At 33.5% G+C, this 23,798-nt stretch overlaps 1 protein-coding gene across 1 annotated transcript in view; it reads left to right on the top strand.

The window, feature by feature from the left end:
* LOC143241697 (lachesin-like) overlaps positions 1-7,938 on the top strand; it is a 385,365-nt gene extending 377,427 nt beyond the window's left edge. Inside the window, exon 7 of the mRNA XM_076484927.1 lies at positions 6,473-7,938. Within this exon, the coding sequence (XP_076341042.1) occupies positions 6,473-6,564 (92 nt within the window). The 3' untranslated portion in view covers positions 6,565-7,938. The remainder of the gene's footprint in view (positions 1-6,472) is intronic.
* Positions 7,939-23,798: the final 15,860 nt, after the last annotated feature.

Below are 23,798 nucleotides of genomic sequence, written 5' to 3'. Positions count from 1 at the left end.
ATCACATAACGTGTCAAAACTACAAACCTTTGATTTCAGTAACATACTCTGTACTTGTTATAATATAACGAAACATCACATAACGTGTCAAAACGACAAACTTGGAGTTCAGTAACATACTCTGTACTTGTTATAATATAACGAAACATCACATAACGTGTCAAAACGACAAACTTGAAGTTCAGTAACATACTCTGTACTTGTTACAATATAACGAAACATCACATAATAACGTGTCAAAACGACAAACTTGAGAGTTCAGTAACATACTCTGTACTTGTTATAATATAACGAAACATCACATAACGTGTCAAAACGACAAACTTGGAAGTTCAGTAACATACTCTGTACTTGTTATAATATAACGAAACATCACATAACGTGTCAAAACGACAAACTTGTTCAGTAACATACTCTGTACTTGTTATAATATAACGAAACATCACATAACGTGTCAAAACGACAAACTTGGAAGTTCAGTAACATACTCTGTACTTGTTATAATATAACGAAACATCACATAACGTGTCAAAACGACAAACTTGGAAGTTCAGTAACATACTCTGTACTTGTTATAATATAACGAAACATCACATAACGTGTCAAAACTACAAACCTTTGATTTCAGTAACATACTCTGTACTTGTTATAATATAACGAAACATCACATAACGTGTTCAAAACTCTGACAAACTCACATAACGTGTCAAAACGTTCAGTAACATACTCTGTACTTGTTATAATATAACGAAACATCACATAACGTGTCAAAACGACAAACTTGGAAGTTCAGTAACATACTCTGTACTTGTTATAATATAACGAAACATCACATAACGTGTCAAAACGACAAACTTGGAAGTTCAGTAACATACTCTGTACTTGTTATAATATAACGAAACATCACATAACGTGTCAAAACGACAAACTTGGAGTTCAGTAACATACTCTGTACTTGTTACAATATAACGAAACATCACATAATAACGTGTCAAAACGACAAACTTGGAGTTCAGTAACATACTCTGTACTTGTTATAATATAACGAAACATCACATAACGTGTCAAAACGACAAACTTGGAAGTTCAGTAACATACTCTGTACTTGTTATAATATAACGAAACATCACATAACGTGTCAAAACGACAAACTTGGAAGTTCAGTAACATACTCTGTACTTGTTATAATATAACGAAACATCACATAACGTGTCAAAACGACAAACTTGGAAGTTCAGTAACATACTCTGTACTTGTTATAATATAACGAAACATCACATAATAACGTGTCAAAACGACAAACTTGGGAGTTCAGTAACATACTCTGTACTTGTTACAATATAACGAAACATCACATAACGTGTCAAAACGACAAACTTGGAAGTTCAGTAACATACTCTGTACTTGTTATAATATAACGAAACATCACATAACGTGTCAAAACAACAAACTTGGAGTTCAGTAACATACTCTGTACTTGTTATAATATAACGAAACATCACATAATAACGTGTCAAAACGACAAACTTGGAAGTTCAGTAACATACTCTGTACTTGTTATAATATAACGAAACATCACATAACGTGTCAAAACGACAAACTTGGAAGTTCAGTAACATACTCTGTACTTGTTATAATATAACGAAACATCACATAACGTGTCAAAACGACAAACTTGGAAGTTCAGTAACATACTCTGTACTTGTTATAATATAACGAAACATCACATAACGTGTCAAAACGACAAACTTGGAAGTTCAGTAACATACTCTGTACTTGTTATAATATAACGAAACATCACATAATAACGTGTCAAAACGACAAACTTGGAAGTTCAGTAACATACTCTGTACTTGTTATAATATAACGAAACATCACATAACGTGTCAAAACGACAAACTTGGAAGTTCAGTAACATACTCTGTACTTGTTATAATATAACGAAACATCACATAACGTGTCAAAACGACAAACTTGGAAGTTCAGTTCAGTAACATACTCTGTACTTGTTATAATATTACGAAACATCACATAATAACGTGTCAAAACGACAAACTTAGGAGTTCAGTAACATACTCTGTACTTGTTACAATATAACGAAACATCACATAATAACGTGTCAAAACGACAAACTTGAGAGTTCAGTAACATACTCTGTACTTGTTACAATATAACGAAACATCACATAACGTGTCAAAACGACAAACTTGGAAGTTCAGTAACATACTCTGTACTTGTTATAATATAACGAAACATCACATAACGTGTCAAAACGACAAACTTGGAAGTTCAGTAACATACTCTGTACTTGTTATAATATAACGAAACATCACATAACGTGTCAAAACGACAAACTTGGAAGTTCAGTAACATACTCTGTACTTGTTATAATATAACGAAACATCACATAACGTGTCAAAACGACAAACTTGGAAGTTCAGTAACATACTCTGTACTTGTTATAATATAACGAAACATCACATAACGTGTCAAAACGACAAACTTGGAGTTCAGTAACATACATACTCATCACATAATAACGTGTCAAAACGACAAACTTGTTAGTAATATCTGTACTTGAAACATCACATAACGTGTCAAAACTACAAACCTTTGAGTTCAGTAACATACTCTGTACTTGTTATAATATAACGAAACATCACATAACGTGTCAAAACGACAAACTTGGAAGTTCAGTAACATACTCTGTACTTGTTATAATATAACGAAACATCACATAACGTGTCAAAACGACAAACTTGGAAGTTCAGTAACATACTCTGTACTTGTTATAATATAACGAAACATCACATAACGTGTCAAAACGACAAACTTGGAAGTTCAGTAACATACTCTGTACTTGTTATAATATAACGAAACATCACATAACGTGTCAAAACGACAAACTTGAGAGTTCAGTAACATACTCTGTACTTGTTATAATATAACGAAACATCACATAACGTGTCAAAACTACAAACTTGGGAGTTCAGTAACATACTCTGTACTTGTTATAATATAACGAAACATCACATAACGTGTCAAAACGACAAACTTGGAAGTTCAGTAACATACTCTGTACTTGTTATAATATAACGAAACATCACATAATAACGTGTCAAAACAACAAACGTAGGAGATCAGTAACATACTCTGTACTTGTTACAATATAACGAAACATCACATAATAACGTGACAAAACGACAAACTTGGAAGTTCAGTAACATACTCTGTACTTGTTATAATATAACGAAACATCACATAACGTGTCAAAACGACAAACTTGGAAGTTCAGTAACATACTCTGTACTTGTTATAATATAACGAAACATCACATAACGTGTCAAAACGACAAACTTGGAAGTTCAGTAACATACTCTGTACTTGTTATAATATAACGAAACATCACATAACGTGTCAAAACGACAAACTTGGAAGTTCAGTAACATACTCTGTACTTGTTATAATATAACGAAACATCACATAACGTGTCAAAACGACAAACTTGGAAGTTCAGTAACATACTCTGTACTTGTTATAATATAACGAAACATCACATAATAACGTGTCAAAACGACAAACTTAGGAGTTCAGTAACATACTCTGTACTTGTTACAATATAACGAAACATCACATAATAACGTGACAAAACGACAAACTTGGAAGTTCAGTAACATACTCTGTACTTGTTATAATATAACGAAACATCACATAACGTGTCAAAACGACAAACTTGGAAGTTCAGTAACATACTCTGTACTTGTTATAATATAACGAAACATATAACGAAAAACGACAAACTCACATAACGTGTCAAAACGACAAACTTGGAAGTTCAGTAACATACTCTGTACTTGTTATAATATAACGAAACATCACATAACGTGTCAAAACGACAAACTTGGAAGTTCAGTAACATACTCTGTACTTGTTATAATATAACGAAACATCACATAATAACGTGTCAAAACGACAAACTTGGAGTTCAGTAACATACTCTGTACTTGTTACAATATAACGAAACATCACATAACGTGTCAAAACGTGTCAAAACGACAAACTTGGAAAACGTTCAGTAACATACTCTGTACTTGTTATAATATAACGAAACATCACATAACGTGTCAAAACGACAAACTTGGAAGTTCAGTAACATACTCTGTACTTGTTATAATATAACGAAACATCACATAACGTGTCAAAACGACAAACTTGGAAGTTCAGTAACATACTCTGTACTTGTTATAATATAACGAAACATCACATAACGTGTCAAAACGACAAACTTGGAAGTTCAGTAACATACTCTGTACTTGTTATAATATAACGAAACATCACATAACGTGTCAAAACGACAAACTTGGAAGTTCAGTAACATACTCTGTACTTGTTATAATATAACGAAACATCACATAACGTGTCAAAACTACAAACCTTTGAGTTCAGTAACATACTCTGTACTTGTTATAATATAACGAAACATCACATAACGTGTCAAAACGACAAACTTGGAAGTTCAGTAACATACTCTGTACTTGTTATAATATAACGAAACATCACATAACGTGTCAAAACGACAAACTTGGAAGTTCAGTAACATACTCTGTACTTGTTATTATATAACGAAACATCACATAACGTGTCAAAACGACAAACTTGAAAGATCAGTAACATACTCTGTACTTATTATAATATAACGAAACTTAACATGATAACGTGTCAAAACGACAAACTTGGAAGTTCAGTAACATACTCTGTACTTGTTATAATATAACGAAACATCACATAAAGTCAAAACGACAAACTTGGTTGTTCTCATTTCTTATTTCAATTTATTTCTTTGTGGACCAAATTACTCGTGTGATTTTTAATAATGAATTTGTATATGTCAAGGATAATATCTGTTTTAACAATATATTTGCACACAACTAGAATACTTATTTTAACAATGAGTCTTTATTTATCTAGAGTATTTAATCCAACAGTGTAGCTGTGTATGTCTAGGATATGTAATTTATCTTTGTAGCTGTATATGATTGTGGTATTTATTTTAATAATGTGTCTGTATTTCTTGATGACGAGAAAGCCACTTGAAATAAATATGTATCTCAGAACGGCTGGTTTGGGTGTTAACAGTTTTATTGAGAAGGAGAGAACAACGTTTTGACCCAGGTCATCTTCAGGTGAAGATTTGTTTGTTTTGGAATTTCGCACAAAGCTACTCGAGGGCTATCTGTGCTAGCCGTCTCTAATTTAGCAGTGTAAGACTAGAGGGAAGGCAGGTAGTCATCACCACCCACCGCCAACTCTTGGGCTACTCTTTTATCAAGGAATAGTGGGATTGACCGTTACATTATAATGCCCCCACGGCTGGGAGGGCGAACATGTTTGGCGCGACCGGGATGCGAACCCGCGACCCTCGGATTACGAGTCGCACACCTTGACACGCTTGGCCATGCCGGGCCTCAGTGTTAAGAAAGAAATAGTTTGAAAGTGACCGTTGCTAGTCGCACGTCTTATGGACGAGAGTATAAACGGGTACGGGATTATAGGGGGCGTATGAAGTGGATGTTAGGTTATTAATTAGTATAGGTATAAAGATGTTCCTTTATATTGGTTTAATTTTGGTTTTAGTTGCTGTATAAGTAGGGCGTCTTTGAATTTGCGTTTGTTTATATTTATTTCCCTACTTAATATCTGGGTGATTTCTACGTTTGTTTGTTGTTTTTTGAATTAAACATAAAGCTACACAATGGGCTATCAGTGCTTTGCCCACCACGGGTATCGAAACCCTGATTTTTGCGTTGTAAGTCCGCAGACATACCGCTGAGCCACTGGGAGGCGGGCGTTTTCTATGGTTAAGTTGTATTTATTTGATTTGCGATATTTATAAACGTATGAGGGTGTTTTTTGTGTCCTTTTAATCTAATTTCCTTTTTTCTACTTGTTTCTCGAATATAGAATTCGTGGCAGTTGTTACACTGTATTTTATAAATTATGTTGGTGTTGTGTTTGTCAGTGTAGTTTTTACATAGTATGGACTTTAGTTTTGAACCTGGTTGTTGAATAAATTTGGTGTTTACTGGAATGTTTTGTTATAAGTTTTGTTTCCAAATGTTGGTTATTTGTTCACTGATGTCATGAACATATGGTACACAGCAGTATAAGGTTTTGTAGTTTGTTGTATCTTGGGATTTGTTGTTGGTCTAGGTGTGTGTGTATAATTTTTTCGAGGAAATTTGTTGATTTTGATGTTGAAGTTTTGTTTTATTTTGTTGATTTCATTGTTAATTTTATCTGGTGAACATAGTTTTGTGGTTGTTTATTTAGTTTCTTAATATGTTGAGTTTTTGTTTTGTTTAGTGTGCTGAATCCCAGGATATGTATAATCCAGTATGGGAAATTTTTCTATCTAACGTATAACGTTCAGTCTATCTAATATATATTATTGTGACATTTTTTTTTGACACAGATAAAAGTCCACTTCCGGGTTCGTCCTCGTCTTTCTCTTCTCCGCAGGGTCTCTCGGTGTTCCTGGTTATTGTTACTTGGTTACGTCATTAAACTGTCTGTCAAGAAAGCTGAGTAAAGAAAGACGTTTTGACACTTTCCACTACAGATGAGTCACGAGGAGAAATCTGTCGTTGTTACTTGAAAGTGTTGATTGACAGACATTAACAATTAGAACAGTTTACTTCTGTGCCAAAGTTAACAAACAAGACAAGCTGCTACCGCGCCATCTGGTGTTGCTCAAACTGGACTCGTACTGAAATGGCTTAAGATCAAATTTAACCATCTAAGACTGTCATCTTCCAATGTTTCTTTCTATTCTGTCCTTCTAGTAATAAGTAATGTTCCTGTATCGACTAGGATCTGATAAAAGATTAACACATGTGGTTTTGGAAACGTGACTGAGAAAAACACTCGAAATCATCATGAATGTATGTGCTAGTAGACCGTGTTATAATAACTGTTTAATCACTTCTTATATGTCTGTTTCAGGGACTGTCTTAATATCGAAGCTTTGTCACACGTTACATTTAACGTGCATAAATCGTAATGTTAAACGAAAAATTATTATATATCAGTTACTATTCCCAAATTGCCAATGGGACTTTTAGTGTCGCCCTCTGTGTCTTAATTTATTATGTGATTCAAACATCTTTACCCCAATCGGAATAAAAATACCATTTACCATGAAGAGTTTTACTAGCGCTACCTATCTGTGCCAGGTAATCCTGAGATACTTTTTTGTAGAGAATCTAAACTCTTGTTGTTAGTAATGCTTAAAAAGAACTTAAAAATAAACGCCTTCAACTATACAGGCTACTAATACATAAATGTTCCACGGTCCATCCTGCATCCCCTTGTGAATACGTCATTCACAAGTTTTCTTCTGATATCTGTAATTACATTTTTATCCTCAAATATTGGAAAGAAAATTGTGAAGTTTATTGTAATGTTGTTTATTCCAATTCCTTACTTTTAACCTTCGAATCCCCTAACCTGCCAGACACAGGCAATACCTTACATTTAACCTTCGAATCCCCTAACCTGCCAGACATAAGCAATACCTTACTTTTAACCTTTGAATCCCCTAACCTGCCAGACACATGCAGTATCGTACTGTTAACCTTCGAATTCCCTAACCTGCCAGACATAGGCATAACCTTACTTTTAACCTGCGAATCCCCTAACCTGCCAGACACAGGCAGTATCGTACTGTTAGCCTTGGAATACCCTAACCTGCTGTCCATATAAATTATCCTATTGCTAACCTTAGAAATTACTAACCTACTATTAATTTGAAATATCTTATTGCTAACCATAAAATTCCACAATTATCGTAAATAGTCAAATGATTTAACTGATAATTCAAAGCAGTCTAACCATTATTGGTTTCAGTTCTTTTATCTGTTGTTTTATAACATGATAATATTTGTCATCTACAACAAATTGGATTCTTTAATTTTTAAATTTCCTTTTAGTTTTCGTTTATTTGTTTCTATCATTTATCAACAGAAATCCTCACACGAGTAATTAAATCATTATTTGTTAACTGGATTTTAAATATTCTATTTCTACAACTTATATTGATCTCATACACCGAGTGCCGTGTTTTAGTGATTATCTAGAAGTATTGTTCATTGAAGTTGGTAAAACAACAATAATGGATTATATATAATCTTAATTTGAGCTGATAAAACATAAGTTAGTTCCATCTGGTAAACAACAATATAATTATTGGAATAGAGTTAGTTCCATCTGATAAAACAACAACATGATTATTGGTATAAAGTTAGTTCCATCAGATAAAACAAAAATATAATTATTGCAATAAAGTTAGTTCCATCTGATAAAACAACAATATAATTATTGGTATAAAGTTAGTCCCATCTGATAAAACAACAATATGATTATTGGAATAAAGTTAGTTCCATCTGAGAAAACAACAATATAATTATTGGTATAAAGTTAGTTCCATCTGATAAAACAATAATATAATTATTGGTATAAAGTTAGTTCCATCTGATAAAACAACAATATGATTATTGGTATAAAGTTAGTTCCATCTGATAAAACAACAATATTATTATTGGTACAAAGTTAGTTCCATCTGATAAAACAACAACATGATTATTCGTATAAAGTTATTTCCATCTGATAAAACAACAATATGATTATTGGTAAAAAGTTAGTTCCATCTGATAAAACAACAATATGATTATTGGTATAAAGTTAGTTCCATCTGAGAAAACAACAATATAATTATTGGCATAAAGTTTGTTCCATCTGATAAAACAACAATATAATTATTGGTATAAAATTAGTTTCATCTGATAAAACAACAATATAATTATTGATATAAAGTTAGTTCCATCTGATAAAACAACAATATAAGTATTGGTATAAAGTTAGTTCCATCTGATAAAACGACAATATGATTATTGGTATAAAGTTAGTTCCATCTGATAAAACGACAAAATAATTATTGGTATAATGTTAGATTCATCAGATAAAACAACAATATGATTATTCGTATAAAGTTAGTTCCATCTGATAAAACAACAATATGATTATTGGTAAAAAGTTAGTTCCATCTCATAAAACAACAATATGATTATTGGTATAAAGTAAGTTCCATCTGATAAAAGAACAATATAATTATTGGTATAAAGTTAGTTCCATCTGATAAAACAATAATATAATTATTGGTAAAAAGGTAGTTCCATCTGATAAAACAACAAAATAATTATTGTTATAATGTTAGTTCCATCAGATAAAACAACAATACGATTATTCGTATAAAGTTAGTTCCATCTGATAAAACAACAATACGATTATTGGTATAAAGTTAGTTCCATCTGATAAAACAACAATATGATTATTGGTATAAAGTTAGTTCCATATGATAAAAAAAACAATTTTATTATTGGTATAAAGTTTGTGCCATCTCACAAAACAACAATATAATTATTCGTATAAAGTTAGTTCCATCAGATCAAACAAAAATATAATTATTGCAATAACGTTAGTTCCATCTGATAAAACAACAATATAATTATTGGTATAAAGTTAGTTCCATCTGATAAAACAATAATATAATTATTGGTATAAAGTTAGTTCCATCTGATAAAACAACAATATAATTATTGTTATAAAGTTAGTTCCATGTGATAAAACAACAATATTATTATTGGTACAAAGTTAGTTCCATGTGATAAAACAACAACATGATTATTCGTATAAAATTAGTTCCATCTGATAAAACAACAATATAATTATTGGTATAAAGTTAGTTCCATCTGATAAAACAACAATATAATTATTGGTATAAAGTTAGTTCCATCTGATAAAACAACAATATAATTACTGTTATAAAGTTAGTTCCATGTGATAAAACAACAATATTATTATTGGTACAAAGTTAGTTCCATGTGATAAAACAACAATATTATTATTGGTACAAAGTTATTTCCATCTGATAAAACAACAATATAATTATTGGTGTGAAGTTAGATCAAGTTGTTAAAACAACAATATAATTATTGATATAAAGTTATTTCCATCTGATAAAACAACAATATTATTATTGGTATAAAGTTAGATCAAGTTGTTAAAACAACATTTTCTAAATTATAATGTTAAGTCAAGTAAAAGAACAATATTATGTTTATTTCGTAAACTAGATTTACGTCGGCGGTTGTCCTATGAATCAAACCGATGGAGTTACTCACAACAGGTGTTCCCCTCTAGTATCTCTGTCCAAGGTAAAACACTTAAGTCTGAGAAATGGTCCATAACTTTTGTTTTGAACAACAACTTGTAATAAAGCGTATGGTTTTAAACCCCCGTTTGATTACTTACATATATATATATATATATTCTGTTCCAGCAGCGACACTAAAAGGAAATAATATTTCTCTCCTTTTATTTCTTATTTTGTACGTGGCGGCTTTTGCTTGAAAATGATTCATGTACCGTATTACGGTCAAAACTTGTAATTGTATACACCTTTGAGGTACCACTTGCTTCTAATATGTTCGTAGCTTCTGATTTAGTTTTAGAATTCATTCACACCCTCTTGTTAAGATAAATAATGAACTACGGTTGATCGCTTTGGTATTAAAAGCGGTTTAAATTCTGGCTTAAAGCGAGTTTCTCTACTTTGCCGTCAGGGCGTCAATTTTTATTCTTCGTATATAAGCCTGCAAAATGTAACACGAACGCTTGAAGGATACTTTTACGTCCAAACTATAAATAAAAAGTAAAGTTACGTCAGTGTTTAAAACTGTTGAAATGTTATAAGTAAAGTTACGTCAGTGTTTAAAACTGTTGAAATGTTATAAGTAAAGTTACATCAGTGTTGTAATGTTATAATTATTAACAGATTCAAGTTTTTACTTTTTCTGTTTTAAACTTACATGTGATGAAGGCCGAAGGTAAGCATCGATAGGATGGAGAAATATTCAATCAGTTATATCTTATACGTTTTATTCTCTTAGATATATGTCCATCAACCGGTCGGCGGTTAATGATTTACAAAGCTAAAATCTGGGGTTCGATTCGCCGCCTTAGACAGATTACATTAACACAAGCTACATACATCGATCACAAACATAAAATTAACCCATTAAATAATGTAGATAATATACCTACACAACCAGGAATATGAAATGTTGTGAACCAAGGAACACATAGATCATAGAATTTCTATCACATATCAGAAGAACTAATAACGCTTCCATGTGATGCTTGATACCTCGTGTATTAGTTCATTGTTCTTAGCCGGCTACTTAAACCATTCTGATGTGTTTGTTTCTTTTAAGTTATACATCATACATCTTAAGACGTATTTGTTTGATTTACACTAAGTTATACATCTTAAGACGTATTTGTTTGATTTAGACTAAGTTATATATCATTCATCTTAAGACGTATTTGTTTGACCTACACTAAGTTATACATCTTACATCTTAAGATGTATTTGTTTGACTTACACAAAGTTATACATCATAATCTTAAGACGTATTTGTTTCAACTACATTAAGTTAAACACTATCGTTTCTTATTCAAATGAATCAACCCTCGTAATCAGCCAGGTGGAAGGTTTTGTTTACTTAGATAAGTATCATTTCTTTGTATTTTGTTCTCTTCTAAACTAAACGTCAGTACAATAATCACCGAACCTGATGGTTAGAAAATCCCTAATGTCACATTCTTCTAACATTTTTTTGTTTATTACGTCCGCATAAATCAGTCTTCAGAAATCAGTCTTCCGCCAAAAACTGTCAAAGAAACGGAAGAACGGAAATTATGATATCCATCTTCAAAGAGATAGTATAGCAAACATTTCGCTAAATAGAAGTATAATTTGAAATTCTCAGGCAGTACATATTTTCTAGCTACTCCTTAGGGAAATAAGAGGTTTCGTTTGGACTGCAGAGCTATCGGTATTACTATGCGTTCGGGTTTCACGCTCTGAAAGCACAGGGCGTTAAAGAATCGATACGATTTCTTATTACCTCATTCAAATTCTCTATGTAATAAGTATTCCCGCCTTCAAGCTAAGAGCTCTAGTCTATGCGATCTTACCGTTTCTGGGGTATAAGTATTACCTCATTCAACTTTCTTTGAACAGGCACGTTGAAAAGCGAATTTCGTCAAGATACATACGAGTCGAAGTGAACACGTGTTTATAAAGAACAAGGTTCACGAGGTCCTATAGAGCAAATAGTTCAGATAATGAGGTCATATTTCTTGCTGCTTTTTGTGGAAACGATTCATATTTAAGTCATTTTACTTGTTCAAATGTTGAGATTGTATTTAACTAACAAGTTCAATAAATACGTGTCATTCAAATTCCAGATATCTAAATGTGTCTCTCGTATTTTAATATAGTTCTTACTTACTTCATTTGTAACATTCTCAAAGTAACACACGTTTTATCTCCGATTGACATTTGTGAAAAGATGAATAAATAAGGACGCTCAACACACCAGCTTAGATCACACGAACAATAAGGACGCTCAGCACACCAGCTTAGATCACACGAACAATAAGGACGCTCAACACACCTGCTTAGATCACACGAACAATAAGGACGCTCAACACACCTGCTTAGATCACACGAACAATAAGGACGCTCAACACACCTGCTTAGATCACACGAACAATAAGGACGCTCAACACACCAGCTTAGATCACACGAACAATAAGGACGCTCAACACACCTGCTTAGATCACACGAACAATAAGGACGCTCAACACACCAGCTTAGATCACACGAACAATAAGGACGCTCAACACACCAGCTTAGATCACACGAACAATAAGGACGCTCAGCACACCAGCTTAGATCACACGAACAATAAGGACGCTCAACACACCAGCTTAGATCACACGAACAATAAGGACGCTCAACACACCAGCTTAGATCACACGAACAATAAGGACGCTCAGCACACCAGCTTAGATCACACGAACAATAAGGACGCTCAACACACCAGCTTAGATCACACGAACAATAAGGACGCTCAACATACCAGCTTAGATCACACGAACAATAAGGACGCTCAACACACCAGCTTAGATCACACGAACAATAAAGACGCTCAACACACCTGCTTAGATCACACGAACAATAAGGACGCTCAACACACCTGCTTAGATCACACGAACAATAAGGACGCTCAACACACCAGCTTAGATCACACGAACAATAAGGACGCTCAACACACCTGCTTAGATCACACGAACAATAAGGACGCTCAACACACCAGCTTAGATCACACGAACAATAAGGACGCTCAACACACCTGCTTAGATCACACGAACAATAAGGACGCTCAACACACCAGCTTAGATCACACGAACAATAAGGACGCTCAACACACCTGCTTAGATCACACGAACAATAAGGACGCTCAACACACCAGCTTAGATCACACGAACAATAAGGACGCTCAACACACCTGCTTAGATCACACGAACAATAAGGACGTTCAACACACCAGCTTAGATCACACGAACAATAAGGACGCTCAACACACCTGCTTAGATCACACGAACAATAAGGACGCTCAACACACCAGCTTAGATCACACGAACAATAAGGACGCTCAGCACACCAGCTTAGATCACACGAACAATAAGGACGCTCAACACACCAGCTTAGATCACACGAACAATAAGGACGCTCAACACACCAGCTTAGATCACACGAACAATAAGGACGCTCAACACACCTGCTTAGATCACACGAACAATAAGGACGCTCAACACACCAGCTTAGATCACACGAACAATAAGGACGCTCAACACACCAGCTTAGATCACACGAACAAAACATTCTAATATTAGACGATGAACAATCCGAGTCATGATATCTTAGTTCACATACAACATTCAAGTGTCAAATATGGACACTAAACAAACCGACTCATGACATCTTAGTTTACATACAACATTCAAATAACCCGAGTCATGACATCTTAGTATGTCATGTTGAATATGACGGGAACTTTAGAAGACTTAAGTACAAAACAAAGGAAATATTTGATGGATTCAATAAATGTTTATTTTTAGTATTGTATCAATTTGGAAACTATGAACATTTTATTATGTTATAAGACAGAATGTAAGTTTAATACATTGGTTTAACAAGTATTGTACGAAACAGGAAAATACAACATTCAAGTGTTAAATTACGACACTAAACAATTCGAGTAATAACATCTTAGTTCACATGCAACATTCAAGTGTTAAATTACGACATTGAACAACCAGAATTATGACATCTTAAATCACATACAACATTCAAGTGTTAAATTACGACATTGAACAACTGGAGTCATCACATCTTAGTTCACATACAACATTTAAGTATTAAATTACAACATTGAACAACTGGAGTCATGACATCTTAGTTCAATTGCAACATTTAAGTACCCCGAGTCATCACATCTTAATTCACGTAAAACATTGGTGTTAAATTAGGACAATGAACAACCCGAGTCATCACATCTTAGTTCACATAAAACATTGGTGTTAAATTAGGACAATGAACAACCCGAGTCATCACATCTTAGTTCACGTAAAACATTGGTGTTAAATTAGGACAATGAACAACCCGAGTCATCACATCTTAGTTCACGTAAAACATTGGTGTTAAATTAGGACAATGAACAACCCGAGTCATCACATCTTAGTTCACGTAAAACATTTAAGTATCAAATTTGGACACTTAATAATCCAAGGCATGACATCTTAGTACAGATACAATGTTTTGCTATAAAATTGGAATAGTTAGTGCTTATGTTCATTTCCTTTGATGAAGTGAAACAAGTTAGAAATGTTGCAACGTTCCTATAGTAACGTCGGCAACAGTACATAATATGAAAGTCATCGCGACAATGTTTATAAGACCAGTTTCATTGTCTTACATGATATCTCTAACAGCGCACAATCAAAAATACTTAAACACGGGTGTTCTTTTTAAACAGAACTGAAACAAACTAACATCAGAAACATGGGAAGGAAGAGGTATTACCCACTGAAGCAAAAATGTTGTACCATTGTTGTCCTTGAAAGAATACTGTAACACAAGAACCACTGACGTTTAATAACCTTTATAAGAACGGTGTTCTGAACCATTGTTGTCCTTGAAAGAATACTGTAACACAAGAACCACTGACGTTTAATAACCTTTACAAGAACGGTGTTCTGAACCATTGTTGTCCTTGGAAAAATACTGTAACACAAGAACCACTGACGTTTAATAACCTTTATAAGAACGGTGTTCTGAACCACTGACGTTTAATAACCTTTATAAGAACGGTGTTCTGAACCACTGACGTTTAATAACCTTTATAACAACGGTGTTCTGAACCACTGTTGTCCTTGAAAGAATACTGTAACACAAGAACCACTGACGTTTAATAACCTTCATAAGAACGGTGTTCTGAACCACTGTTGTCCTGGAAAAATACTGTAACACAAGAACCACAGATGGTTAATTACACTTACGTACTTATGTGCTACTACATAGAAACTAAAGTTTCAATAATCTTACCCCACATGTTAGAATCTATAGTTGGCTTGGACAGTGATTGTCAATACATATTATACAATACACACATTAATATTTATTTGTTTAGAAAGGTCTTCAGCTGTCCAGGACAATTACACTGCAGTTAGCAAGGAAAATAAAACGTTTTAACCAGCGAATGTTTTACACATATACATATACACTATATTCTTCCCAGTGATGTATATATATATACATATAGTATATTCTTCTCAGTGATGTATATATATATACATATATAGTATATTCTTCTCAGTGATGTATATATATATACATATATATATTATTCTTATAGTATATTCTTCAGTGATGTATATATATATACATATATAGTATATTCTTCTCAGTGATGTATATATATATACACATATAGTATATTCTTCTCAGTGATGTATATATATATACATATAGTATATTCTTCTCAGTGATGTATATATATATATATATAGTATATTCTTCTCAGTGATGTATATATATATATATATAGTATATTCTTCTCAGTGATGTATATATATATACATATATAGTATATTCTTCTCAGTGATGTATATATATATACATATATAGTATATTCTTCTCAGTGATGTATATATATACACATATAGTATATTCTTCTCAGTGATGTATATATATATATAGTATATTCTTCTCAGTGATGTATATATATATATACATATAGTATATTCTTCTCAGTGATGTATATATATATATATATAGTATATTCTTCTCAGTGATGTATATATATATACATATAGTATATTCTTCTCAGTGATGTATATATATAGTATATTCTCCTCAGTGATGTATATATATAGTATATTCTTCTGATTCTATATAGAGACACTATTTCCTTTGTCTGTCTCTTAATAAACTGACTTTCCAGTAAAGTGAAAGATACTTATCAATCATAAACTTTCTTTACATTTCCTGTAACGTTCTTATAACAAGTAGCAACTTTCTTTACATTTCCTGTAATGTAACATTGTTTGGATGTGATGACTCTGCTGGTGTAACGTTGTTTTGGTGTAGTGACCTTCCTGGTGTAATATTGTTTGAATGTGATAACCTTTCTAGTATAACGTTGTTTGTGTGTGGTGACCTTTCTAGTATTACGTTGTTTGTGTGTGGTGACCTTTCTAGTATTATGTTGTTTGTGTGTGGTGACCTTTCTAGTATTACGTTGTTTGTGTGTGGTGACCTTTCTAGTATAACGTTGTTTTGGGTGTGGTGACCTTTCTAATATAACGTAGTTTTGTGTTTGGTGACCTTTCTAGTATAACGTTGTTTGGGTGTGATAACCTTTCTAGTATAACGTTGTTTTGGGTGTGGTGACCTTTCTAGTATTACGTTGTTTGTGTGTGGTGACCTTTCTAGTATAACGTTGTTTGGGTTTGGTGACCTTTCTAGCATTACGTTGTTTGTGTGTGGTGACCTTTCTAGTATAACGTTGTTTGGGTTTGATGACCTTTCTAGCATTACGTTGTTTGTGTGTGGTGACCTTTCTAGTATAACGTTGTTTGGGTGTGATGACCTTTCTAGTATAACGTTGTTTGGGTGTGGTGACCTTTCTAGTATAACGTTGTTTGGATGTGATAACCTTTCTAGTATAACGTTGTTTGGGTGTGGTGACCTTTCTAGTATAACGTTGTTTGGGTGGTGACCTGGTGACCTTTCTAGTATAACGTTGTTTGGGTGTGGTGACCTTTCTAGTATAACGTTGTTTGGATGTGATAACCTTTCTAGTATAACGTTGTTTGGGTGTGGTGACCTTTCTAGTATAACGTTGTTTGGGTGTGGTGACCTTTCTAGTATAACGTTGTTTGGGTGTGGTGACCTTTCTAGTATAACGTTGTTTGGGTGTGGTGACCTTTCTAGTATAACGTTGTTTGGGTGTGGTGACCTTTCTAGTATAACGTTGTTTGGGTGTGGTGACCTTACCTTCACGATCCCAATTAGTGTTCTACCCTCTATGATAGCTATTCACCTTTAAACTTTGCATTTATTGCCCAACGCGTTCTTTCACTGTTTCTATGTACAAATATTGTTTTTTTTCAAATGAATATGACGTGTTTCTCTGATCATAAGTCTACCATTAACAGAAGTGCATGGTTCGTCTACGTTCTTAAGAAACGTCGTACAACTGTAATAAAATAGAGAGGATATCTAAGGATAGGTGTTCGGCTTGCACGAATAATGAATAAGAAAGTTTTCTACGACATTCCTCAGGTAAGTTTTTCACTTGGCATACTAGTTCTCAACACACACTGGAGTCGAAGTGATGGAATCACCATTTTCACCAAGAAATGTTTCACAGAACTGGAGACAAATTATTTTATTAAGTATTGTTTTAAGTTAATATTAGGGCTGAAAGACTAAAATTTAACTATTTAAAGAATGTTTGTGTCCTTTAGAGCAAATTCACATGAAACTAACTGCTGCACATAACGGAACCTCCGATTGCAGTGTTATAAGTTCGTAAACTTACTGCTGTCCCACCGGTGGAAATGTGAGTCCTATGCACGTGGCTCGTGAAGTGAGAGTTCACAGCAGTTGGAAAAATGTCAGGGAACGCGCGTACAAAATCGCTCATGTAAATATATGTCATTTCTCAGTAATAAAGAAAGAAAAGCTAGTAGAATGCGCAGCAATGTCAGGTTTACAAGCTATGATTTAAACCTTAATATATATAGTACACAGAGTAAGCTAAGAGACTAAGACGTCTGGCGTAATACAAAAACCTCAGAACTTCGATCTAAAGCTTAATCGATTTCAAATAACTACACAACATTTCATCTTCGAGCCAAGAGCCAAACGTATACGTTTAGATTTTTTAGCATATTTCTCTGACGAACATTATACACTATACAATTTCTTAAGGGAATTCTAGTTTCGTTCTTGTTGGTGTAATGGCTTCCACTGTGATACATCTTGTATATTTATTATTTATTTTATGTACGTACTATATATATGAATTCTATTCTAAATACTTTTAAAAAACATATATTTTACTCTAAACATAGCTATTAAACTTTATCTTATTCTAAAACATCCAATAAACATAATCTTACTATAAAATATACAACAAACCTAAATATATTATTTTTGTGTAAATTTCAATGGTATTTATATATTGCTCAGCTATAAAAATACCACCTAGTTACAACGGTATTACCAAGTTATGACTGGTGAGATCTGAGTCTTGGACGTACACATAACAAGCTTAATTATAATAAAACTGTCAGTTATCATAAAATAACACCATGTAACAAAAGTTTTACTACTTCTTGTTCCTGGAGAGAAAGTGTTATTTCCCAATTACTTATGACTAAAGTAAATGGAAAAGACCTATTTTTCTCTTTAAATTTTGTTTTTGTGACCTGGGAACGTATAGCGAAAACATGATGGGAGACTATATTTGGGGCTGATACGTGAAAGTGATTTACATTACAGCTGCAAATCTCGAAAAATTACTCACTTCTAAACATTTTTATATAACTTTAGTATAAATAAATGTAAATCTTGATTCATATGTTGTTTTATTCAGACCTTACGTGAATGAAAATATGCAAATTTGTCCGTTTTTACATAGAAAATAGGTTAATTTATAAATTTCATTATCCAGGTCACAAAACAAAGTTTGAAGGTAATAATGGCCATTTTTTGTACTTTTACAACATAAGCAATTAAAAAATAACACATACTATCCAGGAACAAAATCTGTGTTACGTAGTGTAATTTCACGTGGAATGTTAGTTAACTGGTATTAAATGTGAGAAACTATAAAATCAACAACAGAATATTTGTTGTTTGAAAACAAAAAGAAACATTTGTCCATGTAAACATTTGTACATGTAAACATTTGTCCATGTAAACACTTGTCCATGTAGGGGCACAAATACTTTTTGGAAATGACCCAAAATATCCTGTTTTGTTCCATTGAAACTGAAAACTTTACTAACTCACCAAGTACTTGTATTTTGATTAAAAACTATATCGTTAAAAGTTATACAAATTTAAAATATGTTGTATTTAATGCTAGTGACATAAAACTACTAGTAATGTCATTGATTAAATCATGATACGCAATTTTCAGATTTAAAATTATATTTCAATGCAATGTGGGATAAAATTAATATATAAACAAACGTAAGGCTGGGCTGTACATTCTGAGCTGATAGACTAGAAGGAAGGCAGTCAGTCAACGTCACCAACTGACAACTCTTGGACTACACTAGATGTTGCTAATTCTGAGCTAATAGACTAGAAGGAAGGCAGTTAGTCAACGTCACCAACTGACAACTCTTGGACTACACTAGATGTTGCTAATTCTGAACTGATAGACTAGAAGGAAGGCAGTTAGTCAACGTCACCAACTGACAACTCTTGGACTACACTAGATGTTGCTAATTCTGAGCTGATAGACCAGAAGAAACGCAGTTAGTCAACGTCACAAACTGACAACTCTTGGACTACACTAGATGTTGCTAATTCTGAGCTGATAGACTAGAAGGAAGGCAGTTATTTAACGTCACCAACTGACAACTCTTGGACTACACTACATGTTGCTAATTCTGAGCTGATAAACTAGAAGGAAGGCAATTAGTCAACGTCACCAACTGACAACTCTTGGACTACACTAGATGTTGCTAATTCTGAGCTGATAGACTAGAAGGAAGGCAGTTAGTCAACGTCACCAACTGACAACTCTTGGACTACACTACATGTTGCTAATTCTGAGCTGATAGACTAGAAGGAAGGCAGTTAGTCAACGTCACCAACTGACAACTCTTGGACTACACTAGATGTTGCTAATTCTGGGCTGATAGACTAGAAGAAACGCAGTTAGTCAACGTCACAAACTGACAACTCTTGGACTACACTAGATGTTGCTAATTCTGAGCTGATAGACTAGAAGGAAGGCAGTTAGTCAACGTCACCAACTGACAACTCTTGGACTACACTAGATGTTGCTAATTCTGAGCTGATAGACTAGAAGGAAGGCAGTTAGTCAACGTCACCAACTGACAACTCTTGGACTACACTAGATGTTGCTAATTCTGAGCTGATAGACTAGAAGGAAGGCAGTTAGTCAACGTCACCAACTGACAACTCTTGGACTACACTAGATGTTGCTAATTCTGAACTGATAGACTAGAAGAAACGCAGTTAGTCAACGTCACCAACTGACAACTCTTGGACTACACTAGATGTTGCTAATTCTGAGCTGATAGACTAGAAGGAAGGCAGTTAGTCAACGTCACCAACTGACAACTCTTGGACTACACTAGATGTTGCTAATTCTGAGCTGATAGACTAGAAGGAAGGCAGTTAGTCAACATCACCAACCGCCAACTCTTTGGCTAATTTTATCAAAAAAAAATAGTACGATTTGACTGTCACTCTTATAAAGCACCCTTTGCCCCAGACTGCAGAATGCAATACTGCTTTAGTTGTTAAAGGGACACTGGCAATGATTTCCTAGTCTCGCAGGATTCGAGCCGAGAATTTTAATAAAACGTTGTAATGAAGTGGTTACTATAATTGTAAGAATTACGAACATCGTAATCATTTTAAAGTAAGGGATGTTAATATGGACATTAAAACTGCCAGGATAATAAAGACGATAAAAATATGAGGTTAATAAAAGTGAAAGTAAAGAATTTTATAACGATGTTATACTGAGGTTAATAAAAATTCACTCCAAGACCATCTTCCATAGTTGTCCTTACTTTTGAAGTGATAGACCAAAGAGAATGCAGCTGTTACAAACGAATAATGGGACTGAGGGTCACATGAAACGCCCCACCGGTAAAATGGTATAAACGTTCAGCGGTGAATTTCCATCCTTAACTACCAGGACATACCAAAAGATTAAGATATAGTAAGAGGAAGTTAATAAAAATATTCAAAGTACAAGGTTTATAAAACTGATAAAAGCGGGTAGGTTAATAAAACATATGAAATGGGCAAGTTAAAATTGAATAGGCCCGGCACGACAAGGTGGTTGGGGCGCTCGACTCATAATCCGAGATAACGGGGTTCGAATTCCTATCCCAACAAAAATGATCGCCCTTTTAGCCGTGGGGCCGTTATATTTTTATGGTGAATTCCACTATTCGTTGGTAAAAGAGCAGTCCAAGAAGTTGGCGGTGAGTGGTGATGACTACCTGTCTTCGAAGTTGTCTTACACTGCTAAGTTAAAGACGGCTAGCGCAGATAACCTTCGTGTAACTTTGGGATAAATTCTAAACAAACAGTAATATTGATATTGAAACCGGATTAACTAAATAGGTGAATAAAGTGTGGAATCCAATAATGTTTCAGAGTTAGGAAACTATCACACAATAAACAAGACACTAACAGAGAAGTAGCAGTTACGGATCGAAACTTGCTTTAGCGGATAGAAAAACTTAAAGACAGATTTTATTTGTAGGAAAAACAAAGTTCTTGCAATAGGTATGGTAGAAATACAATACGGAAGTAAGACAAAAATAGTTTACAAAAGCTACATCGTTCTGAATATAATCTCTCTTCTCACATAAAAAAAAAACACAATATTATCACGGAGATATTGTATATAAGGTAGAAAAAACAATGTTGCCACGGTATTGGAAGATACAATCTTATTATGGAAATGTATACATGCATTGTGATACTGAAAGTAACAATACTATTACGGTAGTGTTGTATATACTGAGACATAGGAAAAAAACTATTATTACAAAAGTATTGCATCTGTTGCGATGCATAAATACACAATATTACTACGGAAACGTTGTATCCGCCGTGGCACAGAAAAAGACATTTTAATCTGGAAGTATTGTGTCCATTGTAGCATAGAAACAGACATTTTAATCCGGAAGTACTGTATCCGTTGTAGCTTATAAAGATATTTTAATCCGGAAGTATTGTATCCGTTGTAGCATATAAACAGACATTTTAATCCGGAAGTATTGTATCCGTTGTAGTATACAAACAGGCATTTTAATCTGAAAGTATTGAATCCGTTGTAGCATATAAACAGGCATTTTAATCCGGAAGTATTGAATCCGTTGTAGCATATAAACATTTTAATCCGGAAGTATTGAATCCGTTGTAGCATATAAACATTTTAATCCGGAAGTATTGTATCCGTTGTAGCATATAAACAGACATTTTAATCCGGAAGTATTGTATCCGTTGTAGTATATAAACAGGCATTTTAATCTGAAAGTATTGAATCCGTTGTAGCATATAAACAGGCATTTTAATCCGGAAGTATTGTATCCGTTGTAGCATATAAACAGACATTTTAATCCGGAAGTATTGAATCCGTTGTAGCATATAAACATTTTAATCCGGAAGTATTGAATTCGTTGTAGCATATAAACATTTTAATCCGGAAGTATTGTATCCGTTGTAGCATATAAACAGACATTTTAATCCGGAAGTATTGAATCCGTTGTAGCATATAAACAGACACTTTAATCCGAAAGTATTGTATCGGTTGTTGCATATAAACAGACATTTTAATCCGGAAGTATTGTATCCGTTGTAGCATATAAACATTTTAATCCGGAAGTATTGAATTCGTTGTAGCATATAAACATTTTAATCCGGAAGTATTGTATCCGTTGTAGCATATAAACAGACATTTTAATCCGGAAGTATTGAATCCGTTGTAGCATATAAACAGACACTTTAATCCGAAAGTATTGTATCGGTTGTTGCATATAAACAGACATTTTATTCCGGAAGTATTGTATCCGTTGTAGCATATAAACAGACATTTTAATCCGAAAATATTGTATCCGTTGTAGCATATAAACATTTTAATCCGGAAGTATTGTATCCGTTGTAGCATATAAAGACATTTTAATCCGGAAGTATTGTATCCGTTGTAGCACGCTAACCAACTAAAAGAATAAAATGATTTAATAAATGATCATTTTTCAAGTGTACCAAAATTATTCTTATTTCATACATGGATTTTTAATAATATTTTTTAATTAGATAAATGTTTCAAGTTTTTCACACCTACACGTGAATCTATTTTTTGAGTTCGAATCCATGGATTTTTCAGGAACACAGAAATGTCTTGATGTCTCTCGTTTTTCCGTTATTTTTTCTCCCCATTCAGCGACAACTAGCGGATGAAAGAAAAGTGAGAACCGATTGAATTTGACCAATGTTCAAAACTCCACCTTTTCCTCGTAAACTTTGTCCAGAG

Source organism: Tachypleus tridentatus, unplaced genomic scaffold, assembly GCF_004210375.1.
Source record: "Tachypleus tridentatus isolate NWPU-2018 unplaced genomic scaffold, ASM421037v1 Hic_cluster_1, whole genome shotgun sequence".
Classification (NCBI taxonomy): Eukaryota; Metazoa; Arthropoda; class Merostomata; order Xiphosura; family Limulidae; genus Tachypleus; species Tachypleus tridentatus.
The sequence above is the reverse complement of the archived record's forward strand: the minus strand, read 5'-3'. Positions and strand labels throughout refer to the sequence as shown.